The sequence below is a fragment of the Dermacentor andersoni genome, chromosome 9, assembly GCF_023375885.2.
Source record: "Dermacentor andersoni chromosome 9, qqDerAnde1_hic_scaffold, whole genome shotgun sequence".
Taxonomy (NCBI): Eukaryota; Metazoa; Arthropoda; class Arachnida; order Ixodida; family Ixodidae; genus Dermacentor; species Dermacentor andersoni.
This window is the reverse complement of record NC_092822.1, coordinates 25,951,303-25,970,000: the sequence shown is the minus strand read 5'-3', so window position 1 is coordinate 25,970,000 and position 18,698 is coordinate 25,951,303. Positions and strand designations below refer to the sequence as shown.

Genomic DNA, 18,698 nt, shown 5'->3' with positions numbered 1-18,698 from the left:
TAGTAGGATACAACTTTTAAAAGAACAGCAGTTGGCGACCAAGGCACACGGACCGTGCGGGATTCTGTTACTCCGACAGCCAATCACAGAAGCAAACACAATCGTCGTCATGCGACCTTTTCAAAATGGCGTCGTACTTGATACCTCTGGAGTGTCTGCTGTTCTTGAAGACTCTTTTCATCGGCAGAAGCGATGAGGTGTATAACAGACATGGATGAAGTGTTTGGAGTCTGAGAATTTTACTCTTCAACAGCCCGCGGTACAGCTCATTTCACTGCCGGGCCCGTTTTACTGATGAAGCTTCACTGCCAATTGAAGTGAAACTTAATGCAGCGAAGCAAGCGTTTTTTTTTTTTTTCATTTCAATAAGGAATTAGGCTTTCACCATTTCCCTATGATAGACGAGTGAAAACGTATAAAATTACGCGCTTATAATTTTATTTTTGTGGTTACCGCCTTATTTAGGTAACAGGGAAAGCTTGAAGTACGAACTATTTGTAGCCTCGGGGAGGAACAGTGGCTGGCGCTTATGAGGACGTGGGCGGGGCTTCACTGCACACTTAAGTTGTATCCGACTATAGTAGCACATTGTGCGTGTTCGCAGCGTCTTCTGCATTTGGAAAAGTATAGATTGCTCTGACATTCGGGAAACCGAAGGCAGATAAAGCGTAATGAACAAAGCTACAAGAACGACTGAATCCACAAGCACGAAGATCAGACAAATCTGTGTGTGCTACCCGTCACTCCCACAGTGGTTGAACGAGTGCAGCGCCAGAGTTCCCTCTAGTGACTGTTGTAGAAAACTGTATGGCTACTAGCATGGTGGCAAAGGCGCGTCATATCGTGGCCATCCAGACGAAGATGTTCATCATCTTCTCTTCGAGTGCATGGAATACGATCCACAACGAAGGGTACTGCAAGCATATTTGTTGATATTAGACAAAAGGCCATTCACTCTAAAAAAAATACTTGGCCCATGGCCAAATGCGGGCCTTCAGAAAAGAGCAATTCTTGCTCTGAAAAAGTTTTTAGATGACGCCAACATTTTAGGAAAATATATTAAGTTTCAGATTATCCTAATACGCTAAATGAGTAACATAAATGTTGTTCTGAGTTTAAAATTGATTTATGTGGTGATCGAAACTGTTACGCATTATGTATAATTCTCTTCTGTACTTGCAGTGTATTACATGTGTTGTGTGTTTTGGCTGTTCAAAATACCTGTCTTTATATATGCGTACGTGTACTGAACTCATGCACAGAACTTTGCTATTCATGTACTGTTGAACTGTACATTTTAAATTCTTCCAGTGTTCTACTGAGTGTCATATTTTGTGTCACTATTCTCCCTTTTTACGCAAATGTGTTTCCTTTCCAAGTGACAAGGAGTAGCCGGTGCCACAATAAAGGCGCCAACCTCTCCCAATATTCATTTCAATAAAAAAAACGTCACGTGAAAGCTATCTATACGCTCGTTACCTTAGCCAGTATAGGTGCATATCGTCACGTGTGCACTGTGTTTTTCCCGGTGACCGCTTTTCACCGGCTAGCGCAGCAGTACCATGACGCCGCACGTCACCATAATCCGTTACCATCACATATTTTCACGTGCTTGGACCGTCTAGAATTTCTATAATGCCACTAGACATGGGGCCTCCGGTTCATTTTGAAACGCAATGTAACTGTTGTTTATTAATGAAATATTCACCTGGAGCCGAATAGATGCTATCCAAGTATTATGACGTCACACAGAGTTAGCGCGGAAACTCCGACCTTGTCTTTCGTTCTCGTGTCTTGTCTGGCTTAGTCTGATCGCATCAAGCCGTGACGTTACCGGTAACCCATAGTTGCAATTTACAAGTACAGCTAGATTAGCTAAGTTTACAACTTGTCTTTTAAAGGGACCGCTAAAGGAAAATATTAAGTAGAGTATAGATGGAAAAATTAGACTCCTGTAATAACAAATTCGTCTTTTGTATTGAGAACAGAGCTTGTCGTAGGCAATGACGCCAATGGAAAATCAGAGTGGCGCCACCTGCTGTAGACTATATGGTACCTCTTTTGTGACGTCACCACAGGCTGATTCCCGGAGAGCGCCATAGACGGAGATCACGCGAGATTACGTCAACGCTTCCTCTCTTTTCTCTCTTTCTCTTACGGCACGGGCGGTTCAAACTGAGGAGCAGCAGCCCGGCACCTCGGAGGCAATTTTCTACGCAACAAAGTAACATATTGGCCCACAGGAAACAATGACATATATTCGCACACAGAAAATGATAGGCTTCTAGACGAAGAATCTAGCGATCTAGCTCGATTTGATATTTTCCTCTCGTGTCTCCCTCGATGTTCAAGAGACCGCTGAGCATCGAGCATATTCTCGCACCAGCTATTCATGGTTGTGTAGCGCTACATCGTCAACTCCACCCGGGCTGCGTCCAGGTTGGAACACAAACTTTTGTTTGCGCAGTTACTAAACAAACAAAAAACCAAGCCACAGCCCCAGGTGACCCAAATAATTGGGAGCCGCTGCTCCGGTGATGTGGCATCTCTCGTTGCCCCCTGAATTGATTTGCACTATAAATCATATTGACGACGAATCGGCAGATCAATAAATTCCTTGTCTTTGCTTTCTTGCAGCGAAGGCCGCCGGCCTGTCTTTCTTCATGATATTCGTGGGCATCGGCATAGTTGTGGCGGCGCTGTTCGCCTACGGCTTCTACAAGAGCAGACGGGCCACCACCAGCCAAGAAGAATGAGAAAAAAAAAACTCGCGAAAACGCAATCATAAATGAATATTTATTTATACCAAAACCCGGCCTCTTCCTACCAACATCCTACCTGCACCCGAGTGTTCGCTTCGGGTCAGTGGCTGCTTCTTCTATCTTGACACGTATTTCACACACGACGGCTGCAGATGTCACCATCGGAAACGTACACGAGTACACCCGTGAGCGAATGTCACAGGCACAAAAGGTCCGACGAAAAAAGAAATAATTTCGTCGTAATTATTGGGTACTAAGCATTTGCAAATGTGCTGCTGTATTCGCAACGTCAAGTTTGTACTGCAGTCCTCACTGCCAAATTATTCGTCGCCGCATACCATATTATTTATTTATTTATCGAGACCCTCTGTCCGTACGCCTTTTGCGCCCTTCAGAGAGAGGAGAAATTTATTATCAAGACGGCAGAGAGCTCGAATTGAGCTTTGCTACTCGGTGTAGTGATAAAGGCAAGGGAAGAGGTTCACCAGACTATTAATCCAGGCCTTGTGTCTACTTCTCTCATTCTACTAGGTGGTGCGTGATGGAGAGCATGCGTATGCCCCAATTTATCGGTAAGGTGTTGGGTTGGGCTACATAATGTTAAAAGCGCCCATGACGCGGAGTCTGTCATGTATGTTGCGGGTGCATAATGAGACCTTCCCTTGCCAATAAGCGTGCGTGCGTTTTCTACGCAAGTCCATTCTTTCTGCGCTGTTATCAAGATGTAACAGATTCACGGTCGACCGAAAATGGATGTACTGAAGTGGAAAGTTGGGCGAGTTGGTACACAATAATGGTAACAGCGCGAACAAAACGACGACGGAAAAAAAGGGCCATGCGATCGGCTAGTCGAGTCACTTACACTCCTGACGTGTGTTTCAGTAAACATAGTTGCGAGTCAGCGCTCGTCCTGTGTCCTTTCACTCGGTCGTCGTTGTAATCGCGCCGTTACCATTATGAACGAAAATGGATGGTCGCATGCTCAGTCGCATGTCACGAACGTTCGGAAAAACCGAACGCAATGCCACGTTCATCGGCGTTTCGCGCCGGTATAGCCTCGCTTGTCGCGAAAAGAGCACTGACAGGTGTGTCACGATTGTCAAACAACGTGCCGCCCTAGTATGTGTGAAGCTACACGAAAGCCAGCCTATCGGTCAAGTAGAATACATCGAAATCTGCTATTATATCACAACGAAAAGAACGGGTTCGCTCGAAACCGCGTACACGGAACAAGACGCGAGACACGCTTCACCTTAGCACCACACGGACGCGGCATGAACCGACAAAATCTGTAAACGTGTAACTAAACGCAAAGGACACCGCACGCACAATCATCCGTGGTTTACGGCATGCTTGAAATAGTTAAGGGAATTCTCACATTTTTTTTTGTCGAACGGCCAACGAAGCCAACGTAGCGATGAGGGTGACGGGGCTAGCAGGATGTCGACACGAGGAACAGAGTCGGCGATGTGGCACGGCGATTCTGCTGCGGCGGCTGGAAGCACGGCCTGGAAGCTCCCAGAAAGGTTTCACACGCGTTGGACAGTTTTGACTTTGACCGCGTTCGACGTTCCCGGCAACGAACTTCACCGCGAGCGGTGCATGGCGACCGGCTATAGCTACAAAGCCGTATTTCTCGTACGATTCAACTGTCGTTATCTGCGCCCTTCGCCATTGGCTGCGATGACGGCGCGCCAACGTGAGCACCAGGATCGACCGCTCCAAAGCGGCAGGTGATAAAAAAATGAAGAGCGAAGCGGACAGCAACAACAAGGCGCGAGTGAAGCCACGGAACAAGACGCTGTCCAAGAAATGACGGTCATGACGTACGTCGTCGGTCGCTTCCGGCAACTACAGTAGGGGAAGAGCGTGGCCTTCGAGGTCGACGCGTATGTGGAGAGTGATGTGGACGTCACCAGTCCTGAGAGAAGTTTGCGCCCTACGGGACTTTATTTTTTCCCCAAACAATAATCATCTTGTGTACCTTTCCCGGCACTTCCACGGTAAGGACATCATGCGCGTCATAGCGTGGTATAGCATTCTTGAAAGAAAAGTAGCAAGCGCAGAGTTTTCAAGAAAGGTAACCCAACAGGTGGTGTCCCAAACCCGACGTCTGTGACCGGTTTCCGGCTCCCAAAATCGCTTCCGCCGCGTTTAACCAGCAAAAGCATAGCCTTTAAGATCCGCGTCTGAAATCCACAGGGCGCCACTGTATGGGGTGTGGGTTTGGACACCACCTATTCAGCAAGACAGGTCAAGACTATTGTTTGGGGATAGGTTCCGCCCCCTCCCCCTCCCCCCTAATGCTGCAAACTTATTTTAGAATGTTCTTTGATGATGAGGACGATTACAACGATGATATCGTTGATTAAGAGGCCTCTGAAAATAATCAAACACGGCACTCACTCGGCTCAGCATCTGTTTATTAATAAACTCGTTCAGCGTGTACACAATTTGCGCGGTAAATGTGCAGATGCATACGCAGGAATGCCAAACATGGATTCGCGTAAATTTCGGTCTGTGTGTAATTTGCTTCAGGAGTTCGATACAGAGCACAATAGCACGCGTATAGTAAGTGTAATCGACTTGCTGCATGGCTCTTTGTCCACGAACTGCCGGCCGGTTCGCGTAGTTTAGAAAGTACATATCATGTTTGCTGTACGTAACATGGTAGCATATTGTTTAACACGAGCGCAATTACTAAGAGACAATGATTACTCCTTGCCTAGTTAGTACTGCAAACTGTCAGTAGAGAAACTTCGAAAAAAAAAAAGAAACAAATCCAAGTACCATGAGACGAAGACTAGATGGTGGAGGAAAACGTCAGCTACAAACTTCATTCATTGATCGAGCTTCAACAAACTTACCGCTTCATAGAGTAACACGAGAGACTGCAGCCTAACACAGCATATGAAGTCTGCGCCGTTCTCAACGCCCTGTCGTAGCCGTCGTTTAAAAAAGCGAAAGAGAAATAAACAAATTGAACTCGTTGAGGAGCGAGTGTACAGAGCAACACATGGCTTAAACCAGCACCTTCGTTTACCCTAAGTCAATGCACTACAGAGTCCCGTTTGACCTAAGTGATTCCATCTTTGTTCTTAGCAGCCGGAATACGTTACACCCAAGAAGCGCTTCCTGCGACCTGCCAAAAAAAGGGGGCGCGCATTTTAACGCTCGCGTTACAGACAGCTTGTGCACGATGGCACTGGCCCGCCTGCGTCGCACAATGTGATGGGTGTCTGATTTTCGTTGCGCCGTCGACTCGACTTCGCCGAGTAGCAGGAGCCTTTCAAAGGCGGGTCACCTGCGCTTCATCGGAATCAAGGTTCCAGATGGAGAGGGTCTCGGTCGTGGATATGTCTACGGGCGCAGGACTACCAGGCGGGCTACCGGGGTTCTTCCTCTGCTGTTTCTGCCGCTGCTGTCGCTGTTGCTGTGGCTGTTGCTGTTGCTGTGGCTGTGGCTGTGGCTGTGGCTGTGGCTGTGGCTGTGGCTGTGGCTGTTGCATTTGCTGTTGCTTCTCTAGCTGTTCTTGCTTTTGCTTCTCTTCCCGCTGTTTCTCAGTGTAGTAGGCCTCCAGCAGCACGTACAGTTTCTTCGCGACCATTTCCGCCATGTTGGACAAGGCATCTTCCTGAAAGTGTAGAAACGGAAGGAGGTTGTGACCCAAACGTTCCGCTACCATGTTTATGCGCAAGTTCGTGTGCCGCAGACATATATTGCATAAAAAGGCGTGCGTGACTCTTTCCTGTGTGGCGGAAGGACTGTCCCAAATACAGTCGAACGCCTTCGTAACGAAGTTCTCGGGGCATTCGAAATCATTCGCTACACAGAGCAATTCGTTGTAAAGGTAGCTGCAGCGCACAGCTCACGATAGAACAGGGACAGAAGTATTCCGTCGATATACAGGTCAATTTCGTTGTAAAAGCGTGTTCACTGTATAGAGGCGCTCGACTGTACCAGAGCGTTCATCCAGTGCTGATTAGCGCAGTGACGCTACCTGTGTGCTTGACAGTGGACGAACAAAGGAGTGTCTCAGCCTGTAGCCAACGCTTCGACAAAGGGAGACTTTGTTTTCTTCAGGACAACAACAGGTGTGGCAGTGATGAAGACAAATTCTGCCACATCGAGACGCTGGTTCGGGCTTCGAAGCATTGCTTGCTTCCTCCGCCTGTCCATAACTCCAAATATCCATCTTTCCTGTGAACTTCCGCTTTGCAACGTGTTCGTGTGCGTGTAGTGGTTCTTCACACTTTCTTCTCGTTTTCTCTCTTTTCATTCTAACCTGGGCCGTGTATTTGGGATTCTAAGAGGCGTATACTTCCGATTCATGTGCAACAAAGGAAATGTATAACTATAGGCTAGTTATCTGTACATGGCATCGCATGGTATATGTATACCACGGTATGTACGTAACACATCTATGGTATGCATGGCCTTAGTGAAAACGAGTACCCTAGTCGAAACGTTGGATCCATTTTGTTTGTTTGTTTGTTTGTTTGTTTGTTTGTTTGTTTGTTTGTTTGTTTGTTTGTTTGTTTGTTTGTTTGTTTGTCTGTTTGTTTGTTTTCAATACGTAACCAAGCTTCCCACTGCACAACGGTGGAAAGGTAGGCGACGTAATAGTTGGCTATCCCAATGCACAGTTGGACACTCCGCCACAAGCATGTCACAAACATACAAACATAAGTCTACAAAAAAAAAAACAATTGTAAACAAGCGACGGCGCTCGTTCGACCTCAGTTACTAACATCATGCATTCACCTTCCTGTGAACTTCTGTCTTGTTTGAAGGTCAAAAATGCACTCTAAATGAAATAGGCTGCACCCTTTGAGGCGTATCCTTGTCCCCACAACATTATTCGTCGTCGCTCTGGCGTCCCTTTACTTTCTTTAGCGCTGCGCGCCCGGTAGTTTCAAGTTGCGAACGGGATGCGCGATATCAGCGTGACACAGCGTTCTTCACAGGAAAGTAGCGAGCGGCAGTTTTCAGGAAATAAAACGCAAGCAGGACAGACGACGATGCTCTGGATATGCTTTGCGAACTCACGGGCTACAATTCGTGAATTGCAATACGTGCCGTGAAGTAATTAAAAGAAAGTTAATTAGTGAAATAATACTGATTGTTCGATTGTGCATTTCGATCGATCCTGCAAGTAAATGCGCGCCTCTTTGAGTAATCCAGCTCAATGACTGGAATTATGCTATCTTTCATGAGCAATTCTTAAATATTCTGCACGATGTGAAAAATGAAATGTACTAGTACATCGTTCATAACATGTCGTCTTGATCACACACTTTGCGAGAACAAGGACGTCTTTTTTTCGATTTTTTTTTTTTACAGCTTGTTGCTGTAATCACAGCTTCTCGAAGAACGTGAGCCATTCTTGGCCCTTAGACGTCAATCACGCTTACCGAGAGAACTAGGGTGTTTCTCGTCTTTGGAGCAGGTACTGCACCTGAAAAAAAAAAACAGAAAGAAAGTAAACGCGATAAAGGGAGCGGGCTTAAATCAGAAATTTGCTCCGAACAGTGACCAAAATTTGACTTTTCCTTTTTGAAAGTTAGCAAACTTTCATTCGAATAGACAAGACGGTTGCCTACTGAGAGCGTTTCTCCCGCCTCACGTTCACTTGAATACGGACGACACGCTAGCTCGATCAATCAGTTTATTTTCCGGTTTGTCGAAAACTGCGGATGGAAAGAAAAAGCAGCCCCGCAGCACTGCTTGGCAAGACTCGTCATTCCTTGTAGTTGTTCTTGTTGATGAAGTTTGAATATTATTTATAGGAGAAAAAGGAAAAACTAGCATACTATTTTTCAGCAGTACATCTAGAGGTCCCACAGTAGAACTGTCCGGGAGACCTCCAGTTTCATAATGCATACAAAGTGATGACATAAACAGCGACAGCATGCATCCAACAATAGATTGCATATTACAAACTGATATATACCTACAATATAACAAGATAAAATCATAAAGTAAGGAACTGTGCTCACAAAAAATACGTGATTGTCATAAGCTAACAGAAGCATAAAGTCGCAATAGCAGGATCGTATATTTTATGAACTTAATAACAACACAGCACGAAAGTATTTGATGAAACGAATATAAACAAGCAAGAGTGAAATAACTTATGCATTCTACAATTCGTGAAGACTGCAAAAGTTATTACAAATACAAGACCTGTACGCGTCCAAAAAAATAAAAAATAGAACAGGCAGTTCTAGTAATCTTCTTTTTAACTGTCGCTTAAATTAATACAAAGAAGAGGTAATCTTAATGTTTCTATAGAAATTGAATTCAAAACTGCTTTTACGACGGAATCTGAGTGAGACCTTTCGATAATTTGATGTGCTCTGGGGTAAAATGAGGTTATTCCGCTCAGAAAATATAGTTTTGTGTGCGTTAACTACGTGACAAAGAAAGGAGACCTATAGGTATGTCATAATGAATAAAGCGAGACATGAGAAGCGAAAGCTTATATTGAAGTAAATGCCGAAGGGTTAGAATAAGAAGATGCTTTTAAAGAGGCAGGGAATGACAGGGCAACGGACTAAATGCCATGAGTTTTACTGCTCGATTTTGAAGGCGTTCTAAATGCTTGAGGTGAGTAGAATATGTGTTTCTCCATGTAGACAAACAGTGCGTTACATAGCTACCTATATGGGCGCGATATAATGAACTAAGAATATTCGGCGCCAAATATGCACATGTTTTGATGAGAACATGGATACCAGATTACACTTTTTTTTTCAGTAATGAATTGACGTGGCAGTGGTATTTTAAGTGTTTGTCAAGGGTAACTCGAAAATATTTCAACTTGTCTGCTATGGAAAAATACGTGTGGTTATTAAAGAAACCGTTTTGGGATTTACTATCACTTTCGATGAACTAGGGAAAATTATAAATCTTGTTTTAACGGAACTTGAAGGACGCAGTTGATTTAAGGATGCACCCCATGTGGACGTTGGAGAGGTCAGCATTAATTGTAGCTTCCAGAGCGGTCAGTGTGTTCCGAGATGAGTACAACGTGGTACGGTCGGCATTTAACAGGCAGTCTGAATTGGTAAGCACATTGAGTAAGTCATTTATGAATAAGAAGAAGAGCATCGTGCCCAAGATGGAATATTGAGGAACGCCGCCGGTAATTAATTTATTAATGGAGTAGTGATCATTGACATGTACAACTACAGAACGATTAGACAAGTAGCTGCGAAAAAGTTCGAGATGTGGACCAGTAACGGCGAATAGCTATGATTTATGTAATAAAGTGCAACTATTTAGTACATCAAACTCCTTTGTCAAATCGATAAGTATAACCATTACAATTAGTCTCCGATCAATGGCTTGCTTAATTTTGTCAGTGAACTAGCGCTAACTCAGTTGAATAGCCATGTCAGAACCCAAACTGGAGGGGAGTGATAAGCCTTCTCCTGATAAGGACTTATTTAGGTAGCCCATGAGACGAGTATAGATCAGTTCTTCAAAAACCTTGCCAAAACATGGCAAGGTACAAATGGAAGGGTAATTTTTAATATCGTTACGGGGTTAAGAACAGTCAGACGTATATTTACAAGATATTTACAATAACTGTGGCAGCTGACAACATGGTAGACAGCGCGCGAAGTCCAGAACGTCGTCTTCTTCCGACCAGGATTAAAACATCTTCTTCGTCAGCGTGTCACAATATTTTAACGACTGCCTTATCTGAAGACTGGAACTATTTTACGAAATTGGGAAATACCCCGGTACGGAACATCTTGTTAATGATATCAGCAATGAACGGTGAGATGTCAGTAGAAACAAGACTCATATGTGCAGGTCTGATAGAATCAAGGCCAGGTCCAGTTGATTTCGGAAACAAATAACATTGCAGACTTCTTGCGGCGACACAGGGTGCGGAGATAAAGTTAGCATGAGCTATGTGAAATACTTGGCAGTGCTCTAGGCGGAATACTATCACCTGAAGTAGCAGTATACGATCACTAAATGCGCTAACATCAGTATGAACGGTGAATTCGTGATCACTGAGGACAATTTTTTTTTCTGATTTCCAGATCAGACTGTCTCATATTAAGAAGCCGTCTAATCAGTTTCCAGTTACGTCTGGTATCACTTCCGTTTTCAAGTATTTTTTGTTTTCGTAGTTATACAGTCTTTTTTGGCGCGCATGAGAACGGCGGAGGGAATGTTTGCATACGTTAGGAAGATATTTTTTTTTTTTAATTTATGTTAGAGGGCTGAGATTTACCTCCATCTTAACTGACCACATTCAACTGGAACAACGTGACCGATTAACTAAAGCCACAGCGAAGCACACTCTTGTGTTTCGTCACCTGCAGCCCTTTACTCACCAACAAGGCCCGAGCCATCCTCGTCCGAGCTCTCAGAACCACTCTCGCTTGATCCACGACGATCTTTTGTTTTCTTCGCTCTGTAGTGAAACAGTCAATCAATTAATCAATCAATCAATCTTCATTAGCGATAAAACAGGAGTAATACATAGGGAAACATGCAGAAGGAGTGTTCCGAGGTTAGAAACTGGAAACTCCAATGTTAATGTACAGCGAATAAAAGAGTATTCGGTCATAGTCGGTAGTAGTTCATGTATAGCTACGTCACGAAGGTGTACCTTAATACAATCACGCTGTCGAAGAGGATTCCCATCCACCGATGCAATATACTGCGCTTTTAAACCTGAACGCGCGGTGGCTTTGCAATCCTCATCCACTGTAAACAGTATGGCCGCCGCCAGCTGCCGAACCTGCGGCCATCTAGACAACTTAGGAGACAATAATGGGGACGGATGGTCCTATCGTTTTGAGGAAATAAAACACTGTGCTTTCACCCCATCACTGCCTCATGCTCACATCTAAACATCGTGGTAGAACTCTTTGGTCATACCTCTCCCTTGAGATAATCAAAAGCGTCAACCGTCGCACATCCGCCACAACCTCCGGTCTTGCAATCAACGATCTCAACGAACATCGGCGCATACGCGCCTTGCCTCTATCGCACTTGAAAACTTTAGTGCGGACTGGGTTCAATGACGATCGAAGTCCAATTTTAAAGACGAAAGTGCCGCCCCCTATTGCAGGGCTGCTACACTCACTTCGTGCGGTCCCTCTGGACGTCAGTGTCGGCAGTCTTCTCGCCCTTCTGGTCGCAGCCAGTCTTCAGCACTCTCCTCAGCAGCTCCACGCTCAAGCTAGGCACATCGATCGGCCTCTCTCCTTGCCAAGCTAGGTAACAGTGGACGTCCGCATTCTTCGGGGACGCGACGTCCGCGCACACGACGTAGTCGAGGGTCAGTTCGTCACCTTCGCTGAGCGCCTTGGCGACTCCGCCACCGTCCAAACGCGATCCGTTACGGTAAAACGGGCAGTCGTCTCCCAGTTTGACCCGCCTCGCACCGGTGGGCTCCCTGACTTCGCATTCGATCGCAGCGCCACCGTCAACACAATTCACAATTCCTCTGATGCCGCGGTACACGAGAACCGACGGCCTAGCCAGGGAAGGCGTCCTCTTCGAAACGGTGGGCATTAATGGCGGAGCTGGAAGCGCCTTCGTCGGTGCAGAAGTGTTTGGCGCGGTGACGCCTTCGGAGGTCACGGCTCTGGCCGCGCACCGGGCGTAGCTCCAGGGAAGTATCTTCTTCTCGCTTCCTTTCAGCGGCGGCCACGAGTTCTGGTCGACGTCGGACGAGTCGCCGGAGTCGCCGCTGTCGCGGACGACGGACGCTTTGCGAGGCCCCCCGCTAGTCCCTTTAGGGCCATCTCTGCCGGACAGTTTGCCGAGTTCCTTCTGCCGAGGCGAAGTCGCAGCCGGGTTCGAAGCCGAGACGGGCCGGACGTACGTGACCCACCACTTGGCCGTCGTGTTGTCCTTGAGGTTCAGCTCGGCGTCGAAGCGGACCAGGTCGCCGACGGCGAGCACCTCGCTGACGTCCTCGACGGCCTTCTCCAGGGACTGTTCCAGGACGCTGACGCGGAAGAAGGCCGACGGCGCCGAGTGGGGTCCCATCCGGATGAAGCCGTACTCCGACTTGACGCGATCCACGACGCCTTGCAAACCCGTCAGTTCGCGCGATTTGTCGTCTACGTGGCTGACCCAGTCCCTGCACAAAGAGAAAATTCACCGGCGATTACGATACTCCCTAATGCGAAAGTTGAGCGCACTCTATACGTGTTTTCATTTCGCGATATATTTGCTGGCGCGGACAATCTGTCTCGTGCGGCACGTTCCAAACGGAGCGAAGTGTGGCGCGACTGCTTTGCTAATCGGGAGATTGCGAGAGGCAGCGCAATGTTGATGCGCGGGCGCGATTCACAGCAACTGTCGCAGACAGACCTCCGCTCATGCAGCGCTTTGGTGAACAGACGACACGCAGAGTGCCTTAAGAGTGTCTTGATGCGTGCGAACGGAGCGGAGGCGATTGAGCGCATCGAGGCACCCGCGCGCTAACCTGGCGCCATCTCGTAGCCATCATCGCCATAGTCCCGTCTTGCGCCCTTTCTCGTGCTTTCGCCATACCCTTTTCTCCACTTTCCTCCTTGCGCTCTCTTCGCTCGCTGCGCTCCGCGTTGGCTCTAATTTTTCGCTGCGCTCGTTCGCTCGGTTACGAGGTACGACACCGACGCTGACGTCACGAACAAGAACACGGCAGGGTGACTCGATCACAAAACTTGTATAAACAATAACAACCGGCGTAAAGCTGACCTACGGACAACCACCGGTGTCGTGGCTTCCAGGCTGTCCCCCAAGAGGCATCCATGCAGCGACATGGTCTTAAATATGAACGCATATGATTCATTCACTCATTTTGTCAGCGTGTTTTAAACTCTTGGTTTTACCTGTCTTTATGCGCCTGCTGCCAACGGCACGCGGGAATGTACATCCTGTCGTTCTAAACAATTTCGTGACTATAACTCCGATTGCTTCGCTACATTTCGGGCAGAGAGCGGTCAACGAAACGCCAACGAAACGAAACATAGTACTCTTCTCACAGCGCGCGCACCTGCACGGCTTCGGCGAGGCCCAACCGGGCACCCCTTGGACGTAGTGGAAGGCGGTGACGCGCCACTTGGCCACGCCCTGGGCGCGCTGGTTGGGCAGGGCGTCGAACCGCGCCACGTCCCCCACCTTGAACACGTCCGTCGCGTGCTCCACGCGTCGACCCAAGTACCTGCGAGACAATGCGAGAGCGCGCGGGTGACTTTGCTCCGACGTCTTCTGCGTACATAACGCAGCGAAACAGGCAGACAAATCTCCACGTCTGGTGTCAACTGGAAGATTTTTTGTTATTCATACAGAAGCGTGGGAAGACGTCCCACGTTCGAACCGGCTGTCCCAAAATCCCAAATCCGTTACTTAAGCAACGCTGAAGAGAGGAAAGCACGCTATCCGCTAGGTTACTGGACACTCGTCCATTCTGTGAGAACTACATACGGCTCCTACGTACTGATCGTTGTATATACTCATCTGGCTGAAGTAATTGACGTGTGCCGAGAGAACACCGCCACGCGAGACGACGGTCGTCTGCACAGGAGACCTCGACCCCGAAGACCCCATGGGCCACAGCACAGGCAGGCTCTAATCCAGACTCCCGCTTTAAGGTTGTACAAATTGTCTATCCGATATCATCGTACTCGTGAAACCATGGTATGGAATACAATAAGGTAGAAAGGTGGGCGAATTGGAAAGGACGCATACTTAATCAGTGCAAAAACAACGGAAGACACACAGTCAGAAGGATGCAATACATTTCATTTGTTAGACATCGCCCGTCCCACATGTTCTTCTAACTTTGTTTCTTCCGTTGTCTCCGAGCTGATTAGTAAGTATTGAACAAAAGTAGTGAAATTTAGGCAAGTAGGAACAGAAGCTCTCCGGCTGTTTATCTTAAAGGGGTAGAATGCTGAAATGAGTGTGGTTTTAATTTTTCTTTTAATTAAACTCGTCGCCAGGGCCAACAGCACAGTCGAATCCAGAGGGCTCCTGGACTAAGGAGCCTTCCCACCGTAGGGTAATACCTCGCTTGGGACACTGTTACGAATAATAAACGTTTCTTTCTGTCTCTCTCTCTCTATCCGATAGTAGTCAATAGTGAACCTCACCAAATATAGCAATACGGCTTTGAAAGATTTGAAAGAATAATGTACCAGGCATGCATATTCTGGTAGGCTGGTATAATGTAACAATTCCTATCGGTCGCTTCGATTCCCTCGTTGTCATCTACAGCACTCGCCCGGCCGATTACTGTGATGACGTAAGCGTAGCGCCAGTATCGAACCCCTGATGAGGCATGAAGTTACGAAAAGAATTGGAATAAAATCGTCGCATCATCCGCGACCAAAGAGTGTCGCATATCCGCCCCACGGTCGAATTCGTCATCTTGGTCATCTCTGATTGGAACAAAGGGTGGCTATACACTCCCTCCGATTAGCTCTAAAAAAAAAAGAAACCAAGAAACGTACCCAGATATTTGGATGTGCTCAGCGCAAGTTGAGTATCCGTTAAACCTACAATCCGTCGACGTGCATCATTTGCAGGTGCACTCGCACACTCACGTCCAGCCGGTAACTCATTTCTGTGTGAAGTCAGATAACGATCAATAACGGTCCAAAGGCAACGCTCACCACGTGTCACTCAGAAGTTGTACAAGAAGACAAATAACAGCGCCTTGTCTCTTAAGTCCCGACCTGGCTACCGTGAGCTGCAAAAACATACAGGCATAAATATTCGCAACAGTGCGAGACCTGTATCTGCTGTAGAAAACAGTCCAAGGACGACTCGGCGCATTTTACCGAGGAGGAGGAAAAGAAGAAAGAGGAGGAGGAGGAAATAAAGCGAGAAGGCGGGAATGTTAACCAGAAATGCGTCTGGCCGGAGTGCTAAGATGTCCAAGCCAGCCAGAATCGTAGCGAAAGTTAACATCTGAAAAGCTCTTGGGTTCAAAGTCGATTGTAGCGTTAAGCGGTCATCAGTGGAGATCAGCAAGACGTATTATGGATAACGCATTCTATAAGTCACGGTTGCAGTATCTCTACGAAATGGACCTGCATGCTTATGTTTAGTTTCATACCGACGTTGTGCCGCGTGGCAACCCAAGCGTGAGAAAAAAAAATCAAGAGACGATTAGACTGTTGGCGGAAAGAAAGGGAGGAAAGAGGCGTAATCGCCACAGGCACTCGTAAATTTACGAGATAAAGCAGAATGCTAGATTGCCCTTTCTTCTTAATAATGCAATAGCATTATAGGCGAAATTCACCCGCTTAGGAGGTATCTAAGAGAAAATATCGACCGATCCCGAAGGTAGTGTAGTCTAACAAAGGGAAAGCTGCCACGAGCAAAGAATGCGAGGAACTGTCACGTGGCGTGAGCGCCAGACGCTTCGAAGCGCTGCTTTGGCACGAACGTGGCCTAACGGTTAGCGCATTGGGCTGCTGTGCTTGAAAGACAGAGGTTCGATCCCGTCGTCGGTCACGCATATCTTTGTAACATTATATGTGCACTTACCCACTTTGTAGGTATCTAACAGAACGCTCGAGGTGTGTTGAGTGCACGCGAGTGCGTCAGTGGTGCTCGAAATCATAAGTTTGTAAAGACATGCGAGGTACAAAAAAGTCACTTTGATAAGCGTTCAAGATCTCCTCTGACACGCGCGCGCAACTGTCAAGACTTCACAATCTGAGTATGCGATAGCATAGTCCTAGAGTTAGGGGAGCTAAGTTCTGACCCAGTTCTTTCTTTTTCAGTGTAATGTATTATACATATCGGTATAAAATTGCAGTTAATTCCCGCTCTGCCTTCTCTGGCATGATTGCTTGTTTCCTTCTGCAATTGTAAATTACGATATCGTAACACGTAAGTGTAGCTCAAAAACAGACTAGGCTGCTGGTTGGCCGCCACCCCGATTCAAAGGCGACGGCATTAGCGAGCGTCCACGTCATCGCCATCTCTGTGGTTACCTGGCTTCGTCGTCCCTGTGGAAGCAGGCGCTCTCGCTCGGATACCGCTTGAAACGGACGAAGCCGTACAACTCGCGCACGAACTCGATGATGCCTTCCTCGTCGAACATCGGCTCAGACGGCGCGTTCGCCTCGGCCTCGCCCAACGGGGGGAACTCGGAGAGCTCCGCCAGGCGGGGCAGCGAGCGTTTGCCGACATTGGCTGTGCCTTTCGACACGGGCCTGCAACGACACGAAAGCAGCACACAGTATGGCGGCGACCGTAACTGTATGTATAGACACTGTCACTCGATGGAAACAGTACCCATACGTGGCCGGAAGAAGGAAAAATACCTGGAGCGAGTACGACGTCAGGCGGCTTAGCCTCGGCAAGCCAGCCTCCTCTGACGCAGTCCCTTCTTTCCTTCAAGACCCATCTACGCGATGACTCTTGGGAAATGGACCCCACACGGTGGCCGAACCTTTACGGGCATCGCTTGGTTTATAGTAACCCTTAGTTACGCCTTCGTCACGATCAGCCCTCAACTTTTCAGGCATCGCTTGGTTCGCGGTAACCCTTAATTAGGCCTTCGTTACGATCAGCCCTCAACTTTTCAGGCATCGCGCGGTTCGCGGTAGCCCTTAGTTACGCCTTGGTCATGATCAGCCCACAACTTTTCAGGCATCGCGCGGTTCGCGGTAGCCCTTAGTTACGCCTTGGTCATGATCAGCCCACAACTTTTCAGCCATCGCTTGGTATGCGGTAAGCCTTAGTTACACCTTCGTCACGATCAGCCCTCGCCGCGCGCTTGGCGGCTACAAATAACCGCGTGCGCTTCGCGTAGTGGGGGCTAATTTCCCGCGAAAATGTTCTTTATATCTTTAGTTTTATCGATTGGTTTCAAAACTGCCACGTGGCACCATCTCCTAGACATTTTCTTTCCTCCCGTGCACCCATAAATATCCCCTGTATAGTAAACTGTCTGTATTAGCGCTGTCTGAAATATACAAAGGTATATATTTGTGTTTGAACGTACAAAAGTGTTTACGCATCTTTCTTAAGATTGATTTTGATGTTTAAGTAAAGGGAACTACGGATAAGCAGATTCGCGTACCACTTTGTTACTGTCTGATTGCCTAGCGATACGTGGCAGATGCGTACCTTTTCTGTGGCTGCTACCTCTTATATCTTGTAAAAGGAAAGCAATACAATTCAACTTCAAAGTAAAAAAAACAAACAAAAAGGTGCGCTCAGTTCTCTTTTCTTCTACTTCTTTTCTTTTTTTTTTGTTATTGTTATTGAGAGAGCATGCCACGATATACCCGTTATGGTTCGCAAATAGGCTACCAGAAGGAAACTTGGTGCTAGTTTGGGGCGAGTCTCTGACGGGTGCTTAGTCGTACACGGACATTCCTTGGCAGAAATAAACCCCGGTCCTCCTCAGGGCTCGTAGCATTCTCGAAGCTGCTTTCTAATTTCAATTTTATTATATCTCAGTGATCAATTAATGCGTTTCGTTTATTTTTTGCCTGTCTCTACGTGTCTGACTTAGCACTGTGCTTTGCTGGTCGAGCTGGCACGTAATTCGAGTGAGAAAACGAGCACAAAATTGACAGGAATGAAGAGGGACACTGGGCAGGTTGTGTCCTCCCTGTCAATTTCGTGCTCGTCTATTTCTGACAAGAAATACTGTGTATAACCGGGCATCCCGTCGGCACTCGTCCAAGGTAAAGTCACTGGAACTTCCAGTGACTTTAGCTTACGGTTCCAGTTCCAGATCTTAGTCCAAGCTATAGCACCAAACGAGCACAACATGGAGGACACAGGACAAGTGTTTACCTGCGCAGTGTCTTCCTTGTTAATTTCGTGCTCGCTTCCACCCTCTAAACATTTACCTGTGTCTGATTGTTTGACGAATTGAAAAAAAAATGACCACTTACATACGACCGATTTTCTTACTGTTTTCAGATGTTTGCGTAGAAA

General features: G+C 47.1%; 2 protein-coding genes across 2 annotated transcripts in view; one reads left to right on the top strand and one right to left on the bottom strand.

Annotated features, from left to right (window-relative positions):
- Positions 1–2,811, top strand: part of LOC126527342 (uncharacterized) — a 53,956-nt gene extending 51,145 nt beyond the window's left edge. Inside the window, exon 24 of the mRNA XM_050175134.2 lies at positions 2,638–2,811. Coding sequence (XP_050031091.1) covers positions 2,638–2,756 — 119 coding nt within the window. The 3' untranslated portion in view covers positions 2,757–2,811. The remainder of the gene's footprint in view (positions 1–2,637) is intronic.
- A 2,353-nt stretch (positions 2,812–5,164) lies between these two features.
- Positions 5,165–18,698, bottom strand: part of LOC126527344 (uncharacterized) — a 13,862-nt gene continuing 328 nt past the window's right edge. The window contains exons 2-7 of the mRNA XM_050175140.2: positions 16,736–16,957; positions 13,783–13,950; positions 11,878–12,882; positions 11,120–11,199; positions 8,177–8,220; positions 5,165–6,396 (exon numbers count right to left, since the gene is read on the bottom strand). Coding sequence (XP_050031097.1) covers positions 6,052–6,396; positions 8,177–8,220; positions 11,120–11,199; positions 11,878–12,882; positions 13,783–13,950; positions 16,736–16,957 — 1,864 coding nt within the window. The 3' untranslated portion in view covers positions 5,165–6,051. The remainder of the gene's footprint in view (positions 6,397–8,176; positions 8,221–11,119; positions 11,200–11,877; positions 12,883–13,782; positions 13,951–16,735; positions 16,958–18,698) is intronic.